Genomic DNA, 21,422 nt, shown 5'->3' with positions numbered 1-21,422 from the left:
CATCACCTTATCTGTTACCACTGAAATGTAGATGTCATGTATTTCCAAATCTAAACCCATCTTATGCGAAAAGTTGCCTAATAGACTGCAACACGATAAAACTGGCACCTTCAGAATGCGTAAAAGACACACCGGCTAAGGCAGGTCTGAAAGCCCTTGTCTGCTCTAGAAATACAGCAAATATATTTAATGCAAATGTATGAGGCATATAGACCTACGTTTTATTCATTTATGATGAGGTGCGTTCTAGTTAACAATGCAATGCAAGTGAACGCGCCGTGCCGGCGCCTTCATGCACGGACCGGTTATTATATTCTCTGCTATATTTGCTTTTTATTTATTAAATACATGCAATTGGTTGATGAAACATGTATTAAAATTAAGATACAATTTATACAAAACGAAATTCATTTAAAAGAAATGCTTTCTACAAAGCAAAACTTAATTAAGTGGTAAAAATAATGTCTGAGGATTTACAGAAACAAATCTTACTCTGCACTTTACTGTTAGCCTAAAAGACATAATGTTAATAATTTGGAACACAACCAGGAGAGACTTTAATTTTAATTATTTTATTGCTGTATTTTATTTACTATTCGAATAAAGGAATTTATCTATTATTAATTTATTTTTAAAAATAGCCTCTAGCATTTACTTTTCGCAAACCTTGTGAGCGTGCGAAACCAAATACAGTGACCTCGCGCCAAATGTTTTTTATTGGTTTATTAAGTACAAACAGGCAAGTTATGAAAAACTGAGTGTGAGGGATTTTATCACTTCACACAAAAAGATCTTGGAAAGAAATAGATGACTAGCTGTAGTAGCGTTTAGTCCACTGTCTGTGTGATCAACGCGACTAGTCGACCTCAGGCTTAAAGCGTCACGACATTGCATTAAGGTCGACTAGTCGACTAGTCGACTAGTTGGTTCAACCCCTAGGGTGAATTCACTCCAATGTTGAGTCCACAATCCGTTTCAACCAGCCACTAAATGTGCCAAAACAGAGCTGGATCCAGAAGATTTATACCAACATGCCTGTAAAAACCCAGCTAAAGTTATTTTGTGATTTACAAACCTGTGAAATATAACCTTGATATCTTTATTTTGAATGGGTAAGGTCATGATAAAGATTGAAATCAATGAAAGATATCCAACTTTGATGCGCCAAATCTCAAAATTAGATGATGAGACTTTTGCCTGGATTTGCCTGGATCCAAACATCACATGCAAAAAACTCATTCCCCCTATTAGGTTGAATGTACAGAATGAAATAAATTCAGAGCTTGTACCGAAGTGATCAGTGATAAATATGGCTTGTACATCAATTTACCTCGCTACAGTGAAACGTGCATCAAATAATATTGTCCACGCAAGTATTCGTCAGTTCGTACCGATTCTAAACTGACCCCATACTGGCACCTGCGTTCACTCTTAGCCGAGTCAGTCCTGGAAAAAAGGAGCCACCGCCCGCTCCGTGCCCAGCGGGATGCGGGGCCCCAAGGTGCGGCTTGTTAGCAGGGCCCTCCTGTCTCAGATCCTCTGGCAGACGTGCAGCCTGGATTTAGAGAAGGAAGTGGCGTCCTTCCACACCTTGCAGGCGAGGCCCTTTGCACAGTCGCAGCGTTGGAAGATCTCCAGGCCGTGCGAACCCTTCTTGCGTTGTTTCGTGCACACTTCGCCTTGACGTAGCACCGGCTTGCAGATTTTCGTCCAGAAGTGACGAGCGCAACAGTGGCCCTCGGAGCAGTCGGAAGATCGCAGACAAGGGTCGCCCTCGTGACCTTCAGGGTTGAAGGTGAAATGTCAATACAATATAACCAATGCAGAGGTGGTACATATAGCCTCATTACTGAGAAAATAATGGCAGTGTAAGTTTCACATCATTTTAGCATACTTACAAAACACATTTTCTGCACACACTGATTTTCCTGTAATCATTTGCAAGGCCTGTTTGGACCCCTTGCTGGAGCAAATTATTCCCTGATATTTTCGGCCCATTTGAAGTGAACTTGATATGCTTGACTGAGAGTTTATTTTATTCCCTAAAGGGTAAATTCGTGTATCAGCTATTTATTATACTGTGTGTATGTAACGTAAGCAAGTTTTTCTTTTTTTGTAAAACCTGCGCATGAAAAATTCTCCTGCCAAGGTTTTTTTAACACAGAAAGTGGGTTTCCTGTGACAAAACCACAGTTTCCTGTATGGTCTTCCTGATTATTATTGTCTGTGATGAAGACGGACACCAGCTTCCATTGGATTGCAATCTCATATGTGGTTAAATTACGGGCTGCCAGTCATCACAAAAAATAGCTTTGTGGGTTTCTCAGTATTTTTCACTGAGAATACTTTTCATTTCATTGCTTTTATTTGATGTTCTCCTTGTAAAAGGCCTGATACGAGATCATTCGCAAAACCTTGACTTTATTCTCAAAATCTTATAATCATATACTAGTACTGATATCGGCCTGTACTGTATCTACCAATTGGCCTGTCCTTTATAAACTACAGAAAAATTTATATATATTATACTTAATATCAGCTTTAAGGGTGCTACAAATGCTTCAAATTCTGTTGTTTCATTTATGCACAAGTGTGACCATGCCATTAAAGTAAGAGAATATACGGTGCAGGAACAGCAATGCATTGCACTTCATTGCTCCTGGCCTCCCACTGCGGTTAAATCTACCAGATATACGAGCTGCGTGTAATTACAGGCAAATTTGTGGGCTGCCATCCATCTGACATGAATAACCACATCCAGAAAATTCAGCAAATTAACTCATCGCAAACAAACTTGATAAATGACTGTGAATGAGATCTGCTCTCTGGAGGAATCAAATCTTTTAAGATGTTTTTTTTTTTGGCACTCTCAGTAGCAAGTATATGAGATATCCATGAAACATTATTGTGCATTTAATTTGTGGAATATATGTGAAATTATAAGAATTTACAGTACTTTTGACATTTTTGATCTATAATATTTGACTAAACACATTTCACAATTTTCTGTTTTTTTTCAAAATGCTGGAATGTTGTCTTTAGTTTAATATCATATTCACTTATCGAAAAACAAAATCAAGAACAGTGGTTGGTCATTCCACATGTCAATCATAAGGCCATTTCCCACCTAACTGGGGTGCGTTTACCAAATGCATTGTTAGCCAACGAACATCGTAAGTTCCATCGTTACTACCTTCGTTCAACGATTTGGTGTTTCCCAAAACCATCGTTCAAATGAACATTCGCAAACTGCATCGCTAACTTGGAGCCTGTCGTTAGAAGCATCGTTCCTTGTTATTATCATATGTAGACTTACGTTGATCATGCTTTTGAACAAAATAAGCAAAAAACATGTAGTACAGTCTATAACCATCATTCTAAATATATTACAATTTTATTTTACGCCTTTACATTTGTAAACAGAATGAAAGCGCTGCATTTGAAAACTGCGCATGTGCGCAGCACTCCGAGCTTTAAGACCCTGGGGAATCCCTGGGAGGAGTGACGTAAGTGGGAACTTGCGCGTGAATTAAATATTTTGAAAATAAACAATAGATAACTAAATCACGATAACAAAATCAGTCTTCCGATGCAAATCGATTTGCACAGATTAATCAGTACTTCACCTCCCACGTGACATCATCAACTATGTTGTTAAACCAACATCGTTCAAACGGCGAATGTGCGACAAAGTTACTGCTTTCGGGAAACAATCGTGACAAGGTAGTTCGTTTCTCCAACGATGCATCGTACTATGGTCGTTCAGCAACGAGTTACGTCGTTGTTTGGGAAACGCACCCCTGGGCAGTTCTTGGCCAGAATAAGCTACAAAGTTAATCTGTAGTATTCCCTCAAACCAAGCATCTGGTGATCCTAGACTAACCACTCGCCAACCTCTTAGAGAGTAATATCTATACCTTGTCAAAAACTTGCCTTTGTTTACAAGTTCTTGTTTGCAGAATGTGATATTGGCAGTTCCTCACCTTTAAGAGAAATCTTGGCTTGAGCTTTTCCATTCCTCCTCCAGCTTTTGTCTTTGATAGAAAATTTGTTATTCTCATCCAAAGGCGATTTATGTGAGGACAGGACGCTCTCGGAAACCGGGATACAGATATCTGAGGAAAAATGTAGCATTTCTCTATAACTTCACAGCAAGTTAGCAATGGAAAATCAATCTCTTATCATTTAAATTAATATCATCCCCTATCAAGTACAGTACGTACAGTTACTGCAGTGGTTGCCAGGGCAACACATATTGTCTCTGTGGCAACGCTTCTTCCTTCTGCGGCAGGTGAGGCAGCGAGACGGGGCGTGTTGCGGGCTGTGGCAGTAACTTCCCACCATGCATTCTTGATCACTACTGCATGGGTAACCCTAAGAAGAAAACGAGAAAATATAGCAGATGAGGTCTCGTCCATTTCCAACAAAAACTGTTTTTAACAAATCTATTCGGCACTAAACATATTAAATGATTATACGATACTCTGCATTTGTTTGTCAGAAGGAAATAATTTAGATTGACATATATTCTCTGCTTTTAATTTAAATAATCAAGTGAGAGAGAGAAAAAAATAAAGGCTAAGAACTTTGGCAATATTTCCAGGATGCTCTGACCCGCCTACTGAGAAATGATACTGTTCAATTTTAAACATTGTAAAAAAGGTGTATAGTGAGGATGTAAAAAAAATAATGCCATAAATAGATTGGCTATATCCTATTGGCACACTAAAGCAAAATATAAATAAATCTTAAAAACTGTTTCTAAGTATTTTGCACATCCAAGCAAGCAAGCAATTATGCACTTAAAAGACATTTAATAGCTGTCCAAATACAACCCAGAATTCTAGGGTAAAAGAAGGCAAAATGTGGCCTGTCAGTGATAGTTTAGTAGACGTCTAACCATAGCCCAAAAATAAATGAAATTAAATAAACCAAACACCTTGTCATCACTGTTGCCTACATGATGAAATATCATACATCTGCAAAAAACGACGTAACCAAATTCATGTTTATTTTGTCTAAAATAGCCGGACTATATTATCGGGTCTATAGTTAACCTAGATGTTGAAATGACGGCTATTGCTTGCCGGCCGGGATGCGTGTTTATATTATAATACGTCTTACAATAGATGTTGTGTTCCAGTAAAGAGAAAAACAATCGATTGTAGGGGTGAGTATATGAATTCTCACTCCACAAAAGATCAAAACTCTCTTGTGACACAAGATGCTTGGTATTTAAACCACAGAAAACATGGAAAAGTATTTCATCCTATGTTTGAATTTCATTTTTCCAGCTATGGATCTCCAGTAACCGCCATCACTCATCTCACCTGTCACCAGTCGTATTTTCGTGTGACATTACAAACTCTAGATGAAATTACATGCAAACTAAGTTTCCCATCAAACCTTTCCCTGATACGTTTAAATGATGCATCCTGTCTGGAAGATGCTGGGAATGTTTGTATCATGACTAACCTTATATGGCAGCATCGACCAGTGGTATAAGTTGGACGTGGGACTATCTGTTTCTCCGAATATTGGAACATGAAGGGAATGTTTGGAAAAAAACGGTACTGAGAATAGGGTGACCATACGTGCCATTCTTCCTAGACGCATCCTGTCCAGGATTTCGGTGCGTCTTCCGGAAGTCGTATTTGTTGACCGCATACGCCATTCAGTTAAAAACATAAGATATACAATCGTACTTTCATTCTTACCTTAAAATGTAACGGTTGCTTTTTTGTAATAATAGTAATAATCCTCTATGACGTATGCGGTCGACAAATACGACTTCTGGAAGACGACCACAAAATCCTGGACGGGATGCTGAAACAGCACCGGATACATGCAGAGACTAAATAGTGCCTTTAAAGGATTCTGCAAACCATAGATAGTACTGATGGACCATCGTTTTCATAAATCAAGTCTTCAGTGCTTCAATAATGAAAACTGACAAGTCACATTTCAGATGTCGACTTCAAATTGACTTCATTTGATAATGTTTTACCCAACAAAGCCTTCAGACAGGAGAACTAGATTTTTTGGACAACCCTCCCTATTCTTAAAGAGAACCTTGAGAAGTAATTTATATCTAGAATTACTCTTAAAAAATATTTCAATTGTATAGGCAATATTGAGAAGGCGAATATTGTAAAATTGAAATAAAAAGTTATGATATAAAATCACAACTATTACAACTTTGTAAGATGAATACAAATCTACAAACTACATCTGCTAGTTGTAATGCAATTTTCGCTAATTTTGTTTTACGGACAAATTGTCTAATGCTGTCCTGGCATTTTTTATTAGCATACCTTTGAGGTTTAACCTGGTTAAACCTCTGGCTTGCATCTAGCTGCCAAGGTCCATTACAAGTGATTTAACTACACACTTTGATTTAATTCTCCTAATTCTGACTTTAATTCTCCTTGATGTACTGTAAGGAAATACTGGTCAATCTGAAGCATGTTTACACGCCATATCAATTACAAACCCTGGTACGGCAACCAGTTAATGAAGATTTACTGAGCTTACATCACCATAACAAACCTCAGCGGAGCGTCAAACCTAAAACATGTGTCCTGACTAAAGAAGAGTATCTCAACATCTAATAACGTTCGAAGAAATTCCTGCGCTTTGTAGATCGACGGAGCTTAAAGCAATCTTCCTTTCTTGCATGTAACGGAGTTTGTTACATTGAAAACACATGATGAAATCGGGCCAAACCACCAATAATACATTTGCAAGAGAAATTGGGAACAAAAGAAGCCCATAAAATTTTTAAATACTAAAAAGTCACTGACCTTAAAATTCACTGCTCGCTCGCTGCATCATTAGAGAGTTACAGAGTACATTAAATTTGCGGATGAATGATGTAGCGTGTAAAACAGACAGTTCTGCAAAGATGTGACCCTAAAATCAACTTTGCTGAAAAAATTCCCACATTTTTAAGTCTTTCTCATATGCACCACAAAACAAGAAAACATGCAAGTGTGTGACATAACTTTATTTTTATGGAATACATAACTGTATGTTTTCTTTTGTGCGCACACGGAAAGTAAAGCGTGCCATAGTCGAACTACAAACTAGATTTTTAAAATTTGATTATAAAATTTATTCAACCATCTATACCACTTATCATTGTTGGGGGCTACAGCATGTATTAAATTCTACTGAACTATATCGGGAATCACCCTTGACAGGCCCGTCACTGTTTAAAATTCATATTTTAATATATTATACAAACTTGTGAAATGACTAAAATACAAGGCATAAAAAATCCTAAAAGCTTCTGTTCAGTATGTCAACTGTATCAGAATATCAAATGGAGACTTTTTCTTAAGTAGGTTAAGTAATTTCATACATTTTCGTCAATACTTTTAACGACTTTTCATTTGTGAAGTCAAACTTTCACAAGCCTTTTCAAACTTTTCTCATCAAATCCTGTCCAGACAAAATTATCCCAGCTATATTTTCAGATTAGATCCGTTAAACTGTGCTGGGTTGTTTTAACCCAAAATGCTGCACTCTTAGAAAAAAATTTCAACATATGTACCCACGCCAACATGATCTCAAGTCATATTATAGTCACGAAGAATTTGATTAATTAATTCGTGTCCATGGCACGAAAAGCTTTTTTCGTGCCTTGAGCATGAATGTCTTTTTTGTGACACTCAGCAGGAATTTCTATAATTAGTTTTTCGTGTCCGTGGCACAACTTTCTTTTCTGTGTCATTTTCCTATTTTTAAATCATTTTCGCTTTGGGTAGGGGTTAGATTTGGGTTAGGATGTACTTTTATGTATTGGTTTCTACATGTTTTTCATCCGCTTTTAAAACTATTCTCGCCTGGGGTTGGGGTTTGGGTTAGGATGTCTAAAAATGTAACAGAAAGTGATTTGAACCCCAAACCTGAGCGACAATGGTAAGGAAATAGGAAAAAACTATGAGAAAACAATACATAAAATGCCACGAAAAAGAAATTTGTGTTCAAGGCACAAAAAAGCTCAATTTTGTGCCATGGACACAAATAAATTAATCAAAATTTTCTTGACTATAATATGACTTTCCGTGAGATCAGTCTGACCCCAGCTGCCCTTTTAAAAGGTCCTAATATGTACCATTAGATAAAGATAGTTGACATGTAAATGTGTCGTCATGGTGTGAATTAGAATTTTGTTATATTCACAAAAAAATGTATTAATTTATTGGTGTCCATGGCACGAAATTCAGCTTTTTTGCGTGCCTTGAACACAAATGTCTTTTTCATGTCACTGGCACACAATTTCTACAAATAGTTTTTCATGTCCGTGGCAAGACTTTCTTTTTTGTGTCATTTTATGCATTGTTTTCTCATTGTTTCCCCTATTTTTAAATCATTGTCGATTGGGCTTAGATTTGAGGTTGGGTTTAGGATGTACTTTTATGTATTGGTTTCTACTTGCTTTTCTCGCCTAGAGTTGGGTTTTGGGTTAGGATGTCTAAAAATGTAACAGAAAGGGATCCTAAACCTATCCCCAAGTGCAAATGATAAGAAAATAGGGACAAAAATAAATGAATCACATTTTTTGTGACTGTAACACGACTTTCCGTGAGATCAGTCTGACCCCAGCTACCCTTTTAAAAGGTCCTAATATGTACCGTTAGATAGATATATATGGGTAGTTGACATGTAAATGTGTTGTCATGGTGTGAATTAGAAACATTTTTGAAATAAAAACCCTAATAATATAAAAATAGCTTGAGAAATATTTATCTTAATGTTAAAGTTACAAATAACATGCGAGAGTTGTGTCTATGTTCTCAATTTTTGCTATGTCACACCATATGAACAATTTATTTGTCAACTACCCATATACATTTGGTACCAATATGTACCTTTAAAATACTATTATGTATCTTTGATGTCCTAATAAGCTTTCTTTGGTACCAGTATGCACCTCTGAGGTACAAATGTGAACTCTTTAGGTACAAATGTGTACTTTTTAGTGACAGCTATGCTACTTATTTTGACCATTTTGTCTGACAGTGTGAGTTGTTCCCACATGGTAACCTATGGTTGGCTGAAAATGGACAGTTTAGGTTAATTTGAACTAGAGATGCACCGATATATCGGCCAGTAATCGGTATCGGACGATAAAAGCGGGAAAGTGCAATGAATTTGAGCTCTGTGTATAGAAAATAAAAAATCATTAGTTTAATGTTTAATATTAATGGTCATTGTATGACTGAATAAAATTCAGAAAATTACAGAATTTATATAATTCAAGTTTATATAACCACCAAATATCGGTATTGAAAGAAACTAGTCTGAATAATTGGAAAAATGTTATATCGGTGCATCACAAATTTCATACCAACTGTTGAACCCATCTTTTTATAAAGTTTGTGTCAACAGTTTTTTGTGTATTTTTCCTCTTTGGATCGCAGTAAGAATGCTTGAGCTTTAAAACAATAAAATGCTCCCTTATAGGTTAAAAACTGAGTGAGATCATCTTAATGTCAGAAACTTTTTTAGATTCACCCGTACATCAAAGCCTTCAATCTAGATTATCACAGACTGTAACCGTGTCTGCGCATAATCTGGTCATCGCACCAAGATTTTAATGGCCCAGCTAATGCTTAGATATGACTCGTTGATCCTCACACAGTGTTTTTATGCCTCTCCTGCATTCGAGTATGAGATAAGTGGCACTGTGATAAGCGACAGAGACAGACAGCGATGAGGGAAGCCCTGTGCCAGCACTCGCTAGAAACAAAAGTTGGACTTTGAAGACTTTGAGCCAACGTGCCATGCCTTTGAAATCATCTCTCTATCTGTCTATTCCCTCATTCTTTCAATCCATTCGGGAGTTATGTCAGGTAATACCAAAACTATTTCAAGTCTTATCTTGTTAGTACAACAGGTCTGACAGCGGGTGTCAGAGTTGAAGAGGTTAATTTGAAAATTGACAAATTTTAGAATGACTTTGTATTTGGTATGGCCTTTGCTTTACTTGTGGACTAAAAAAATCTGTGCCTAACATCAATTTACATATTGGAAATTATTAATACCAATATGTTTGTTGACAGAAACTGTGCAGAAACTTACATTTTTCTTCACTTCACATTCAACTTAATTTTTTACAGATGCATAAAAAATACAGTTTTTCAATAAGCTCCTAAACTTTATCGATTTACCTTAAATGCATACATAACAATATAAAATAAAAATAAAAGAACTATAAAATCTGTTTCATTCTCAAACTGGGCTGAACCACATTGGAATTGTAAGACTTCATTTGATCTTATTCTGTCTACAAAACAGACTATGAAAATCTGAATAGAGTTTTCACACATTAAAGCCATGTCTTACACATAAGTTCTTGTTGGGCCCCAGGGCCCGGCTTAACTTGACCTTGCGAAGCAAAGCTGACACTCGACACCATGAATGGTGTTGGTGAATTGAGAGGATTTTAAAGAGTAAAATAAACTATGTCACTGAATAAACAAACCCTATCCACCCTCAAAGGGCACGGCCCTGTGCGTATCAAATCACACAGGAAATCTCTTCCACTATTTCAAGTTTATCTCACAACGTATCTGTAACAATTCACAGAAATGTGGAGAAAATAAATGTAACAATTAGTCACAAATAAAGGCGACGGCTTCCTTAAAGTCGTCCTAGAAAGATCATTTACATTTCGGGTATAAATAAAAGGAATTTTTTTTTATTGTTATTATTATCATCATATTTATTCATATTTATCTTATTTTAACTTTTAGTGCTACTGCAAAAAAATAACAAACGTAGAAATACACATTATCGTCCTCATACTGCCACAAAAACGATGGGAAATGTGCTTATCCCATAACACGATAAAAATTACTTTTAACAGTGGCGGCTCGCAACTCGTCATCCGAGGGGCGCAAATTCAAAATAAGTGTTGCTTGTGTTTTCAAAATATGTGTTTGTTGCGTCATGTGAACCATGTGCATCACGTATTTTTTCATATTATCAAAAAACCTTTTATGATAAAAGAGACGCTCGCGTTCACAAAATACACGCAAGACACTCCCGTAAAGGAGTAGTCCACTTTATAGATGGGGCCCATTGACTTACCATAGTATTTATAAAAATTCAATGGACCCCAACTTTAAAGTGGACTACTCCTTTAACACTAAACTCTGATTATTCATGAGATTATGCGAGTATCTGGCAAACGTGAGCGTCTCTTTTATCATAAACCCTTTAGACGCTTCTGCAGCAGGCATTTATTTTGACAAAACACGTGATGCACATAGGATCACTCGACATATTTTAAAATTGCAAACAACACACATGACGGGCTACATACATGTTGTGACGAACTTCGCATCGAGCGCCCTAAAAAAAAAATAAGTCACCGGCCACCACTGACTTTTAGCCAACTTTTATTTTGCCAATTCCACAATCTATTTTCACAATTCACTGTAAAACCTAACAGTTAACTTAACTCAAACCATTTAAGTAAACCAGTTCCATTAGATAATTTAAGTTTTAAAACACATAAATTTAAGTACTGTGAACTTGAGTCATGTGCAATTATGCACTTGTATTTAAGTAGTGTGAACTTAAATATAAGTGCATAACTGCATATGACTCAATAAGTTCACAGTACTCAAATGTATGTGTTTTAAAATTAATGCAACCGGTTTACTTAAATGGTTTGAGTTGAGTTAACTTTTAGGTTTATAGTGTATAACCCCTTAAGTGTCATCATGATTCTTTAGCAGACATGCATTAAAATTCCCGCCTAGGCTAGTTTCCCACTCGGAATTCCGACATTGTGGCGCCATTAATCTGTGCTCATCTTGTAAGTATTACATAACTTGGAGTCAGCATTGGTTAATGCTAATTAGCATCGAAACAATGTTCAATAAACATGGCTAATCAGATGTCAACCTCGGAATTCTGGGAATGCTTTAATGCGGCAAGAAATCCCGTTATGTCTCCTACACTTTCTTTTTTCTCATATAATGGACGTGAAGATAATTAGCCTGGTTAGCCACCACACCTTCGCCCATTTTATTTCAGCCTCTAAGCTCGTTAGCATCACTAAACAGTCACTTAACCTCAGAGGGAACTGAAAGGGCGGCTAACCTCGCCAGTTTACAACCCAGACCAAACAATCCCCCTCTCGTTAACAGAACCTCAGAGGCAAATTAAATACGAGGACCAAGTTAAAAGTCCCAACGCTGCAATGCTGATGCGAAACAGCTCGAAATATTAGACTCTTCCCCTCCATATACACGAGGTTAACGCGGCAGACACACCCTGCCGGTGCCAATATCCTCCTTTTGGGACGCCCACAAATGGAAAAATTATTCAATTTCTCTGAAACGATCAACGATAACGTGATGCGTTAACTGTATGTGTACGTGTAAATAAAACAATGTGCGAAAAGCTGACATCTGATTGTCAAACATCTCTAAAATAGTGGCTTTGGGCCAGCTTTTCTAAACTCCAAAACTATTCTTGATCTTCTCCATTAGAGGACGGATGTGCGAATGTGGGTGGCCGTTTCTTTTGCCTGCCTAATTTGAAGCGCTTGGTAGCGTGCAAGTGTGGGAGATTTATTGGGAGCTCGTGTTATAATCTCCTCCATATTCCTGAGAGTTAGGGGTCTTGGGAGGAAACATTCAGACAGCTGTGTGGTGTCATGTAAAAATGAGAGGCATTCCTCGGTGTGTAAGAAAAGAATTTCACTTCGCTTACAGTACAATTTATTTTAATATACGGGTGAACTTTTTACAGTCCCTCCGGTGATTTAGCAGTTAAGTCGAATAATTGTTTACAGTCAAGTTGTGAACCATTATACTGTACATGTATGTGAACTTGTGGTGGTCTAGGGTGCGACTGTTGGCTCAAAAACATTAGGAACAGATCAATTAGCATTAACGTGAAAAATCTAGCCACATGTAGGACCACCATTGTTATCTTACATTAATAATGTAATCTCAGGATCAGTTCTGATTCGGAGATACAACGAAAGTTACCTAACCAAAAACAGATCTAACCAAGTACTTATCTGCAACATCTGCAGCTGGAATCTTCGAAATGAGACAACGCTCGCTCTGCTAGCAATCTACAGAGTTGTTAGCAATCTACATTTGGATAAGAAGCTAAATGTTGCATGACATTTAACTAATATTGGATTGTAGTGGTTTCCACATGTATGGCTGCGTCGTCCGGATTTATGGAGATGGCGAAGTTGGGAGCAATTGTTTAAATGAGGGTCTGGCGGGGAACTTGGAGATCTTCCCACTCTGAAGAGGAAGCGAAACGGAAAAATGTTCTCACATTACATTCTTCTTTTCATCGAATCTTCCAATAAATTATGTCTGGTCTAAATTAAGCCAATGGCTGCGTTTTTATGGATGCTCTGAGAGATAACCAAGACCAAAACCCAGAACGCAGAGCATTTTTTATGACGTTAACTGTAATTTACACGTTAAGGTCCGAAAGGTTACGCCTGAACGGTGAGCATCTCATTGTAAATCTTAAGCAGCTTTAACTTGGAAATTTGAGTAGAGTAATTTTACAGTTTATTTCTGAAAACTATGCTTGCATCATCATTCATCAATCTGAAATGATAAAAATGTTTCAGCCTTGAGAAATTTATATTAAATATCTCAAGATTCTCTTGCCTACTTAATAGATTGCTTAAGGACTTAACATGCGCGATCATGATATAAATTGCAATTTCAGTAAAACCATCTAAAGTTTTAATGGGGGAAAGCGCAATAAGTACTTCATCAGAGTCATTAAGAGGCTTCTGATAAATATTTGGATAAAAAAGTGGATACAGGTTTTTCTACTCAGCGTAACCTCAAAAAATGCATTTTAGTGTAATCTTATAAAGCCAAGTTCGTTCAGTCATACTTAATATTATTAAATATTGAAATTATTTCACTATTATCCTCCTCTGATTCTTGCTTCCCCAAAGATCCTTTTAGTGAAACGTTCTTAAAAGACCATTTCTTTCTTATCTTTTATAGTCTGTTGAACTTTTCACTACAATGGACCTTTTGTACAGAATTCTATAGATGTTAAAGGTTCTTTATGGACCATGCAGTCTAACAAAGAAACGTATTTTTAAGTGTGTACATTAAACGCACTGTCTGGTTCCCTGGCAAGAGCTTTAACGGTGTAGTCACCAATCTCCTCAACTCATAATAATAAAGTTTTTAAAAGCTTCTGTTCCTGCAGCTCAGCTGGTTACGCATTGCATTGCAGCGCAAAGGTTATGGTTTTGATCCCAGAAAACATACATACCAAATGCGTAAATGTCTAAATAAGATCCCTTATTAATTATTTTTCTTAAAATAGTATTGTGGCTATAAAGGACTGAAAAGTGTTCGTAGATAACGGTTATAAGTGACCTGCTGCATGAGAATATTTAACAGGAATATAAAATAGCGCGCGCATAGAGAGGTGTGTGGTTTACCTTAGCGCGCACGTTGTCTTTCCTCGGGATCTCGATGGTGCGGTTCGCGGTCAGCGGCTCCAGTGATTTGATGGCGTTCCCCTGCGCCTCGGTGCCGTCTCCCATCCGCACCGCTGCGATTACCAGCAACATCCAACAGCAGCGACTCCGCGTAACGCTGGGCATCCTTTCACGTGCTGGCGGTTTTTAAACAAGATGTATCGGGTTCTTATACTAGCCTACTTTGCCGTACAACCACACTTAGGCTTAAAAAAGTGTAAAATCCCCTCTAAAGTGTCCATCAAACTGTTTAATATCGGTGGAAAACACGCAACGTGCGCTTTGAATTAATACCGAAATGTTTGCAGAAAGATGGAGAAGCCTTGAGGCGTCAGGATGCTGTGCACCAAAAAATGACTAGAAATACGCGCAGAGAAAGAGATGAGATTATTTCCAGACCTTGTGTGTGTGCATGTGTGTGTTTGTAAAGCAGTCTGGTGTTTCATGTTGTGGGATTGCGTCTTTTTATAGCATTTTCCTCCGCCCCCATTCTGTATTGACAAAAGATGAAACTGATCTGCGATGCGCCCCTGTTCGCGCGCGCACACACACACATAGAGGAAACACTGACATTGAGGGTTTAGCTTTGGATGGCCATAAATTGAGTTAAAACCTAACTAAGCTAAAATCTATCTATCTATCTATCTATCTATCTATCTATCTATCTATCTATCTATCTATCTATCTATCTATCTATCTATCTATCTATCTATCTATCTATCTATCTATCTATGTATTTAAAGCTCTCTCTCTCTCTCTCTCTCTCTCTCTCTCTCTCTCTCTCTCTCTCTCTCTCTCTCTCTCTCTCTCTCTCTCTCTCTCTCTCTCTCTCTCTCTCTCTCTCTCTCTCTCTGCGCCCCTCTCCTTTTGTCCGTTGGTTCTATCTATCTATCTATCTATCTATCGGGTTCCCACGGGTCCTTGAAATCCTTGAAAGTTTCTTAATCTGGTGGAAATAATTCAAGGCCCTGGGAAGTTTTTGAAAATATACATACATATATTCAGGTCATTGAAAGTGCTTGTTTTCTGGAAAAAATCCATATTATTCCCTGTGTAGTGTAGGATAATATCATTAAAATTCCAGACTTTTAAGAACACGTGCTAAACTGTTCACTTTAAATGCTTATATCTTCTGTATGTGAATGTTGATGCATACCAAAATGCTTTTTTGCATAGTTGTGTTTGACACATGAAAACGTCTCGGGTTACGTATGTAACTGTTGTTCCCTGAGAAGGGAACTAGACGCTGCATCTCCCTTACCATACTCCTGCGTCCCTGTAACGCCGTCTTTGGCAATATTTCAGATAGCGATATACTTCCTGGCTCCCGCGTCCCCCTGTCTTTGTCGTTAAGCCTCACCATTGGTTAAATTTTATATTTACATTCAGACGCACTTACCCCTGGACGCGTCCCCAAAGTGTCACTGCAGTGACGCAGCGCGAGTTCCCTCGAAAGGGAACTGTGACAGTGTATCTTAAAAGGTAACACAATGTAACCTTGCTCTCACTTGAAATGTGTTTCCACATTTAATCCTTGAATTTGAGGGTATTGGACCTGGAAAGTCCTTGAAAGGTCCTTGAATTTGAAGTGAACTAAGGTGTGGGAACCCTGTATCTATCTCAGGGGTGTCTGAACTCTGTCCCAGAGTGAGTTTAGCTGAAACTTCTCTCAACACACCTGTATTATCTATCCATCTATCTCTTTTCACAAATGCATGGGTAACTTCAATCACCTCATTGCATCATGAATCTCGAAGCCCACGATTGAAATAGGTATGACAGCAGAGTATGAATATGTGTGGGGACTGGGAGTATTACAGTAATGTTATGATTTGTGACGCATGGGCTTTATGATGATGAAATCATAGGAGCAGAGTTTTTGGCAGACAATGCAACTGCAACAACAACCACCTCACTGGTTAGATCGTGCCCGAGTTGTGGAAAATCGGGGGCATGAAAGTAAAGCGCAGGTTCGGGGGAGAAGTGGAAAAGTAAATAAAAGCTCACGAAGAACTCTGGGTGGCGTTTTGAAATTCTGTCATCGTGATGGTATTCCTGATCTAACCGAGCTTTGATCGCCGCACACGGGCCACATTAGAGAGACCGGAGGCTTTATCGACTCGAGCCATCTCCGATGCAATGAGCAAAGACAAATTTACAGCAGAAACCAGCTGTTGTTGTTTCCTTCGATTTTATTGAAATTTGGCCGTGCAGAAGTTCCTAAGTCATTGCAGAACGGTTGCCAGCGTCAACGTGGTAGGTAAAGTCTATGGACCTGAGTCACGTCTGGACCGACTCCAGTAGAAATTGTGCCAGCTAGAGGTATATTAGAGAAACAGTACTCCACCCATCTGTCAGTGTGTGTCTTATCTTATTACTTCAGTTACATCATATGCCAAAACCTCCTTTGCGTCAAATTGGCAGTCACATGCGTTTATGTTCTACCACATTTTGCCTAACATAAACACACGGTAGGTCACTATTTGCATATGTTTGGATACTGGCACATGTTCAAAAAACATACCAAACTGATCTTGCTATTGCTATGTCAACATTCAAGTTCAGCACACTTTAAAAATGCTGGATTATTTTCAACCCAGCGTTGGATCATAAAGAAACAAACCCAGAGATTGTTTAGAGTTACCCAACAAGGATTTAAAACAATTCAGCATAGGTTAAATTACATCCCAACAGGTTGGGTTTGTCTATTTTTGACCCAGTGATGGGTTAAAAATAACCCAGCATTTTTTTGTGTATTTAAGGTGACAAGTGGAAACACATCACTGCTTCATGAGGACATGTGATGACAACAAAGCATAGTTTCAGATGTTTTATTGCAAGGTCTTTAATGTAGCATGTAATTCAATGTATATTGCTACTAGTCAAACAAATTCGTCCAATATGTATAAGTATACTGTATGTAAAGCACACCCTTACAAAAATTAACCATGGTCTTATTATAGGAAGGGGATTGATTACCATTTGTAGCAAAATCGTGGATAAATTGTGGCAAGAGATTTTAATTACCTCATCTTATATTGTTAATATGATATGATTAAAAAAAAAAGCTTTTTAAAAAAATAATTAGTGGAAAATTTTATGCATCTTTTTTGAGCTCAAAGCATATCAAAATTGTGCGCCCCCCTAAAGGGGTCCCGGACCCCAGGTTGGGAACCACTGCTTTAAAGAACCATTTCTTTTTAAAAGTGGGTGTTAGTCACTTGTTAAATTCTTGGTTTACACACCCAAATCTTTAACTACCAAGTCACACCACCCCAACCGTGAACGTCTTATTTCTAACATATTCCAGCTGCTCATTCACTGATGTTGACTCACAAAACAACACAATCTGAGATGACGGCTTGCCGTGTTACGTTACCGGACAGCCATGTCGTTTACTACCCCGGTGCATAGTTTCGATCTTAGACGTATGAAACAGGTGCCTGTACAGTCACATCACCGCTGGCCCACATCAAGTCTGCAAAAAAACAATTTCCCTTTGCATTATTCCACATCGACTGCATTTGTACGTCTGCAGTTTTGATACCGAGTTACACCTCAAGTTTTCCAAATCCATGATGTTTGTTGTTTTTGACACATGTGGGTTTAATGCGTTTCACTTCCGCAAATCAATTATCCGTAAAGCACTGATAGGAGTAACAGACGGATAGCTGGTTATGCAAAAAAGAAGCGTTTTAACATTTGCCAACAACGAAACTGGAAAAATGGAAACGAAAGACGTGATATGAATTCTGTAAACAAAAGATTAAGTGGCAGATGTATTACTCACATTTCAAACAGTACATCATTTGTCTTATTTAGAGGATTAGTGTATGTTTAAAAACAATATGTAAACTTAAAATAATAAATAATAAAAAACGCTCAAGGCTACATAGAAACATTACAAATGTATTTAATAGATTTTCAATGCATTTTTCTCACTTTGTATAACAAGTGATGTTTTGTTTATTCTTCACTTTGTCTCTTGGCTCGCATAGTTTGTTCCACAAGATCCTGAATTCCATGAAGTTTCGTGGGTCTCATTTGGACCAAAATGATGGTCAGGATGAAAAGCCGAGTTGTCCCATCTGATAACAAGTCCTTCCTCCACTGTCTCCGTAGTTGCCGGAAGATGGATTGCTGTCTTCCCTCAGAGTCAAGTGGTGGTCGACGCATGAATGCGCCTTCTTGACCTCAGATTTGTTAATCGATAACAGCGACGGCCCTTTATTGAAGCGTGAACCACATGAAGAGGCGTTTCTGGTAAATCAAAGGCTTGAATGTGTAGTTCCTGACTCAGGCTGATCTGGGTTAATGCAACCATCCCTCAGGCTCTAAACATCTAATGAAACCTAAGTCACCTATAAGAGCAGATATTGAAATATATTCGATGAGTTATCTGTGAAGAACTTAATGTGTTTTTTTACAGATTTCCAGTTTAATTTCAACATCGCATGTGTTAAAGCATTTCTTAAAGGGGCCATGGCATGAAAATCTGACATTTTTCATGTTTAAGTGCTATGATTGGGTCCCCAGTGCTTCTATCAACCTAGAAAATGTGAAAAAGATCAACCCAGTAACTTAGTTTTGGTAAACCATTCTCTGCAAGCACATGAAAAAATTGGTTGTTGAAATTTGTCTCTCCTTATGATGTCATAAGGAGCTCTTATTATAATAATACCGCCCCTTAATCTACACTATCCAATCACAGCACTGCCATTTAGTGCAGAGAGAAAGTGAGAGAGAAAATAATTCACAGCACAATTGAGTTTCAATTTCAACAAACCACCATCATTGTGATCAATGTTTGCACTTCATCCGCTCATTTGCATTTTAAAGGACACACCCAAAAGGCACATTTTTGCACACCTACAAAGTGTCAATTTTAACATGTTATAATAAATTATTTATATGGTATTTTGAGCTAAAACTTCACATATGTGCTCTGGGTATACCAAAGATTTATTTGACATCTTAAAAAAGTTTTGTGACATGGCCCCTTTAAAGGCGCAGTAAAAATATATTTATTATTTAACTATATTTTATAAACATTGACCAGCATTTTATTACAGCATGAAGTATAGGTGAGATTATAGAAAGGCTACATAATAGGTAATTTGATTAACATTGATCAATAGCCTATGAGGCAAAGATGACATCACCTAAAAAAGGGAAAGTTGTTCAAAGGCGGGAGCAAGTTAAAGGGATAGTTCACCCACTAATGAAAATCCTGTCGTTTTTTAAAACCTGTATGAAGAATGTTTGTCATGAACATCTGAGGCACCATTGACTTCTACAGTATTCTTCATTTTCTACAATGGAAGTCAATGGTGCCCCACATCACTTAAAATTTTCAAAATATCTTGTGTTGAGCAGAACAACGAAATTCATACAGGTATAAAACAATAGATCACGCACAAAAAGACCACGTGTATTAGACCGTATACAGCAAATAAGGACGAATGATGTCATTCCCAAAATTCATGATGTAAAGTCACCCAAATAACCTAACTGGAAATGAAGTTTAGCAGGAATTGTAAGTTGGGGCCTGTTTGTCTGCTTAGATTTACGAAAAACAACCAACGAGACCACAAAATGCTTTCATGACAAACTGCGATATTTCAAATATTCCACTAAATCAATCCAGTCAACCATAAAACGGGCTAATGCTAACGTAGCGGTATGTTAATAGCATGCTAAATGCAACAGTGTGCAGAGCACACACAACATACTTGAGTCTAATTATTCCTAAATAAATATAGCGGCGTACGCTCCTGATAGCGCTTGTCAGGAATAGGGTTTTAATTGTCGACAGAGATCTTTAAATGGAGATCAGACCTGGTAGCCGAAAGCGTAATTAAATTACAAACAAATAAGCGTTCAAGGGGTAAGACGTGCGCCGAAAAAACAGGCACGCGGACCTGGTGTCGTAAAAATACCTTATTTTGACGTGTGCCATCACATATGTGCTATTTTTTCCCAGTATCTCTGTAATGTAAACATTCGGGAACAGGAGCCTTACAGCCCACATGTCTTCTTTTAGGCATTGTTTTGTCAAATCAATGTGCCTGTGACTTTTGTTACAGACTTCCTCTGAATTCTTCAGTGTTGCTTCACACGAATCTACCCGCAGATCGGTATCTAAGGTGCTCCTTTGTACTTGGCTTACAAGCATTTCCAGTGACATCATTTTAATGCGATCACTCACTGTCGGAGCTCGCAAGCTGCGTTGGATTGAATAACTGAAGCACAATGGTTCATTGTCCTTAACATGACATGTAGAAATTACAGAAGCAGCAGGCAGGGAGTGGGCATCTTAATGATGTTCATTTTGGCCACTATTGTGCTCGAATGGCATAATAAGATGGCATTAAGCGCTTTTGTAGAGTTGCTTAAAGGGATAGTTCACCCAAAAATGAATATTTTGTCATTATTTACCCTCATGTTATATAAAGTTATGTAAATGTCCTTATTCTGATGAATACAAAGAAGATATTTTGAAAACAGATCTGGGGCACCATTCACTTCCATAGTATAATTTTTTCCTACTGTGGAAGTAAATGGTGCCCCAGATCTGTATTGCTACAAACATTTTTAAAATGTCTTAATTTGTACAGAGCAGAACAAAGACATTTATATGGGTTTGTAACAATATGAGGGTGAGTAAATAAAGAATAAATTTTTTATTTTTGGGTGAACTATCCCTTTAAAAAACAAACTACTGTATGTTGACTGCAATTTTGCCTTAGGTGACAATTTCTGTAATTGCTACAGTATTCAGAGTCAGAGAAGTAATACCGATGACATGTTTTCCGATGCGCTGACACGCTGTTGAGGCGACAACTGTTTCCAGAAGATCCTCCTGGTGGTGTAAGGGCAACATTTTTAATGAACAGTTCCATATTTCGCAACACCT

At 37.7% G+C, this 21,422-nt stretch overlaps 1 protein-coding gene across 1 annotated transcript; it reads right to left on the bottom strand.

Moving 5' to 3' along the window:
- Positions 1–944: 944 nt before the first annotated feature.
- On the bottom strand, positions 945–14,930 carry dkk2 (dickkopf WNT signaling pathway inhibitor 2). The gene is made up of 4 exons (XM_065295349.2): positions 14,468–14,930; positions 4,224–4,374; positions 3,984–4,115; positions 945–1,781 (listed from the first exon to the last, which is right to left on the bottom strand). The coding sequence occupies exons 1-4, from the start codon at positions 14,630–14,632 to the stop codon at positions 1,531–1,533; spliced, it is 699 nt and encodes a 232-aa protein (XP_065151421.2). The 5' UTR covers positions 14,633–14,930; the 3' UTR covers positions 945–1,530.
- Between the last annotated feature and the right edge of the window lie 6,492 nt (positions 14,931–21,422).

Source organism: Paramisgurnus dabryanus, chromosome 4, assembly GCF_030506205.2.
Source record: "Paramisgurnus dabryanus chromosome 4, PD_genome_1.1, whole genome shotgun sequence".
In the NCBI taxonomy this organism is placed as follows: Eukaryota; Metazoa; Chordata; class Actinopteri; order Cypriniformes; family Cobitidae; genus Paramisgurnus; species Paramisgurnus dabryanus.
This window is presented reverse-complemented; position numbering and strand designations above follow the sequence as displayed.

Bases quoted from the DNA above. Each gene is read 5' to 3' on its own strand.
- dkk2 (XM_065295349.2), bottom strand. From the start codon at position 14,632: ATGCCCAGCGTTACGCGGAGTCGCTGCTGTTGGATGTTGCTGGTAATC. The intron at 4,116-4,223 runs GTACGTACTGTA...ATTTTTCCTCAG, and splicing joins TGGCAACCACTGCAGTAACT to ATATCTGTATCCCGGTTTCC. The intron at 1,782-3,983 runs GTGAGGAACTGC...TCAACCCTGAAG, and splicing joins AGCCAAGATTTCTCTTAAAG to GTCACGAGGGCGACCCTTGT.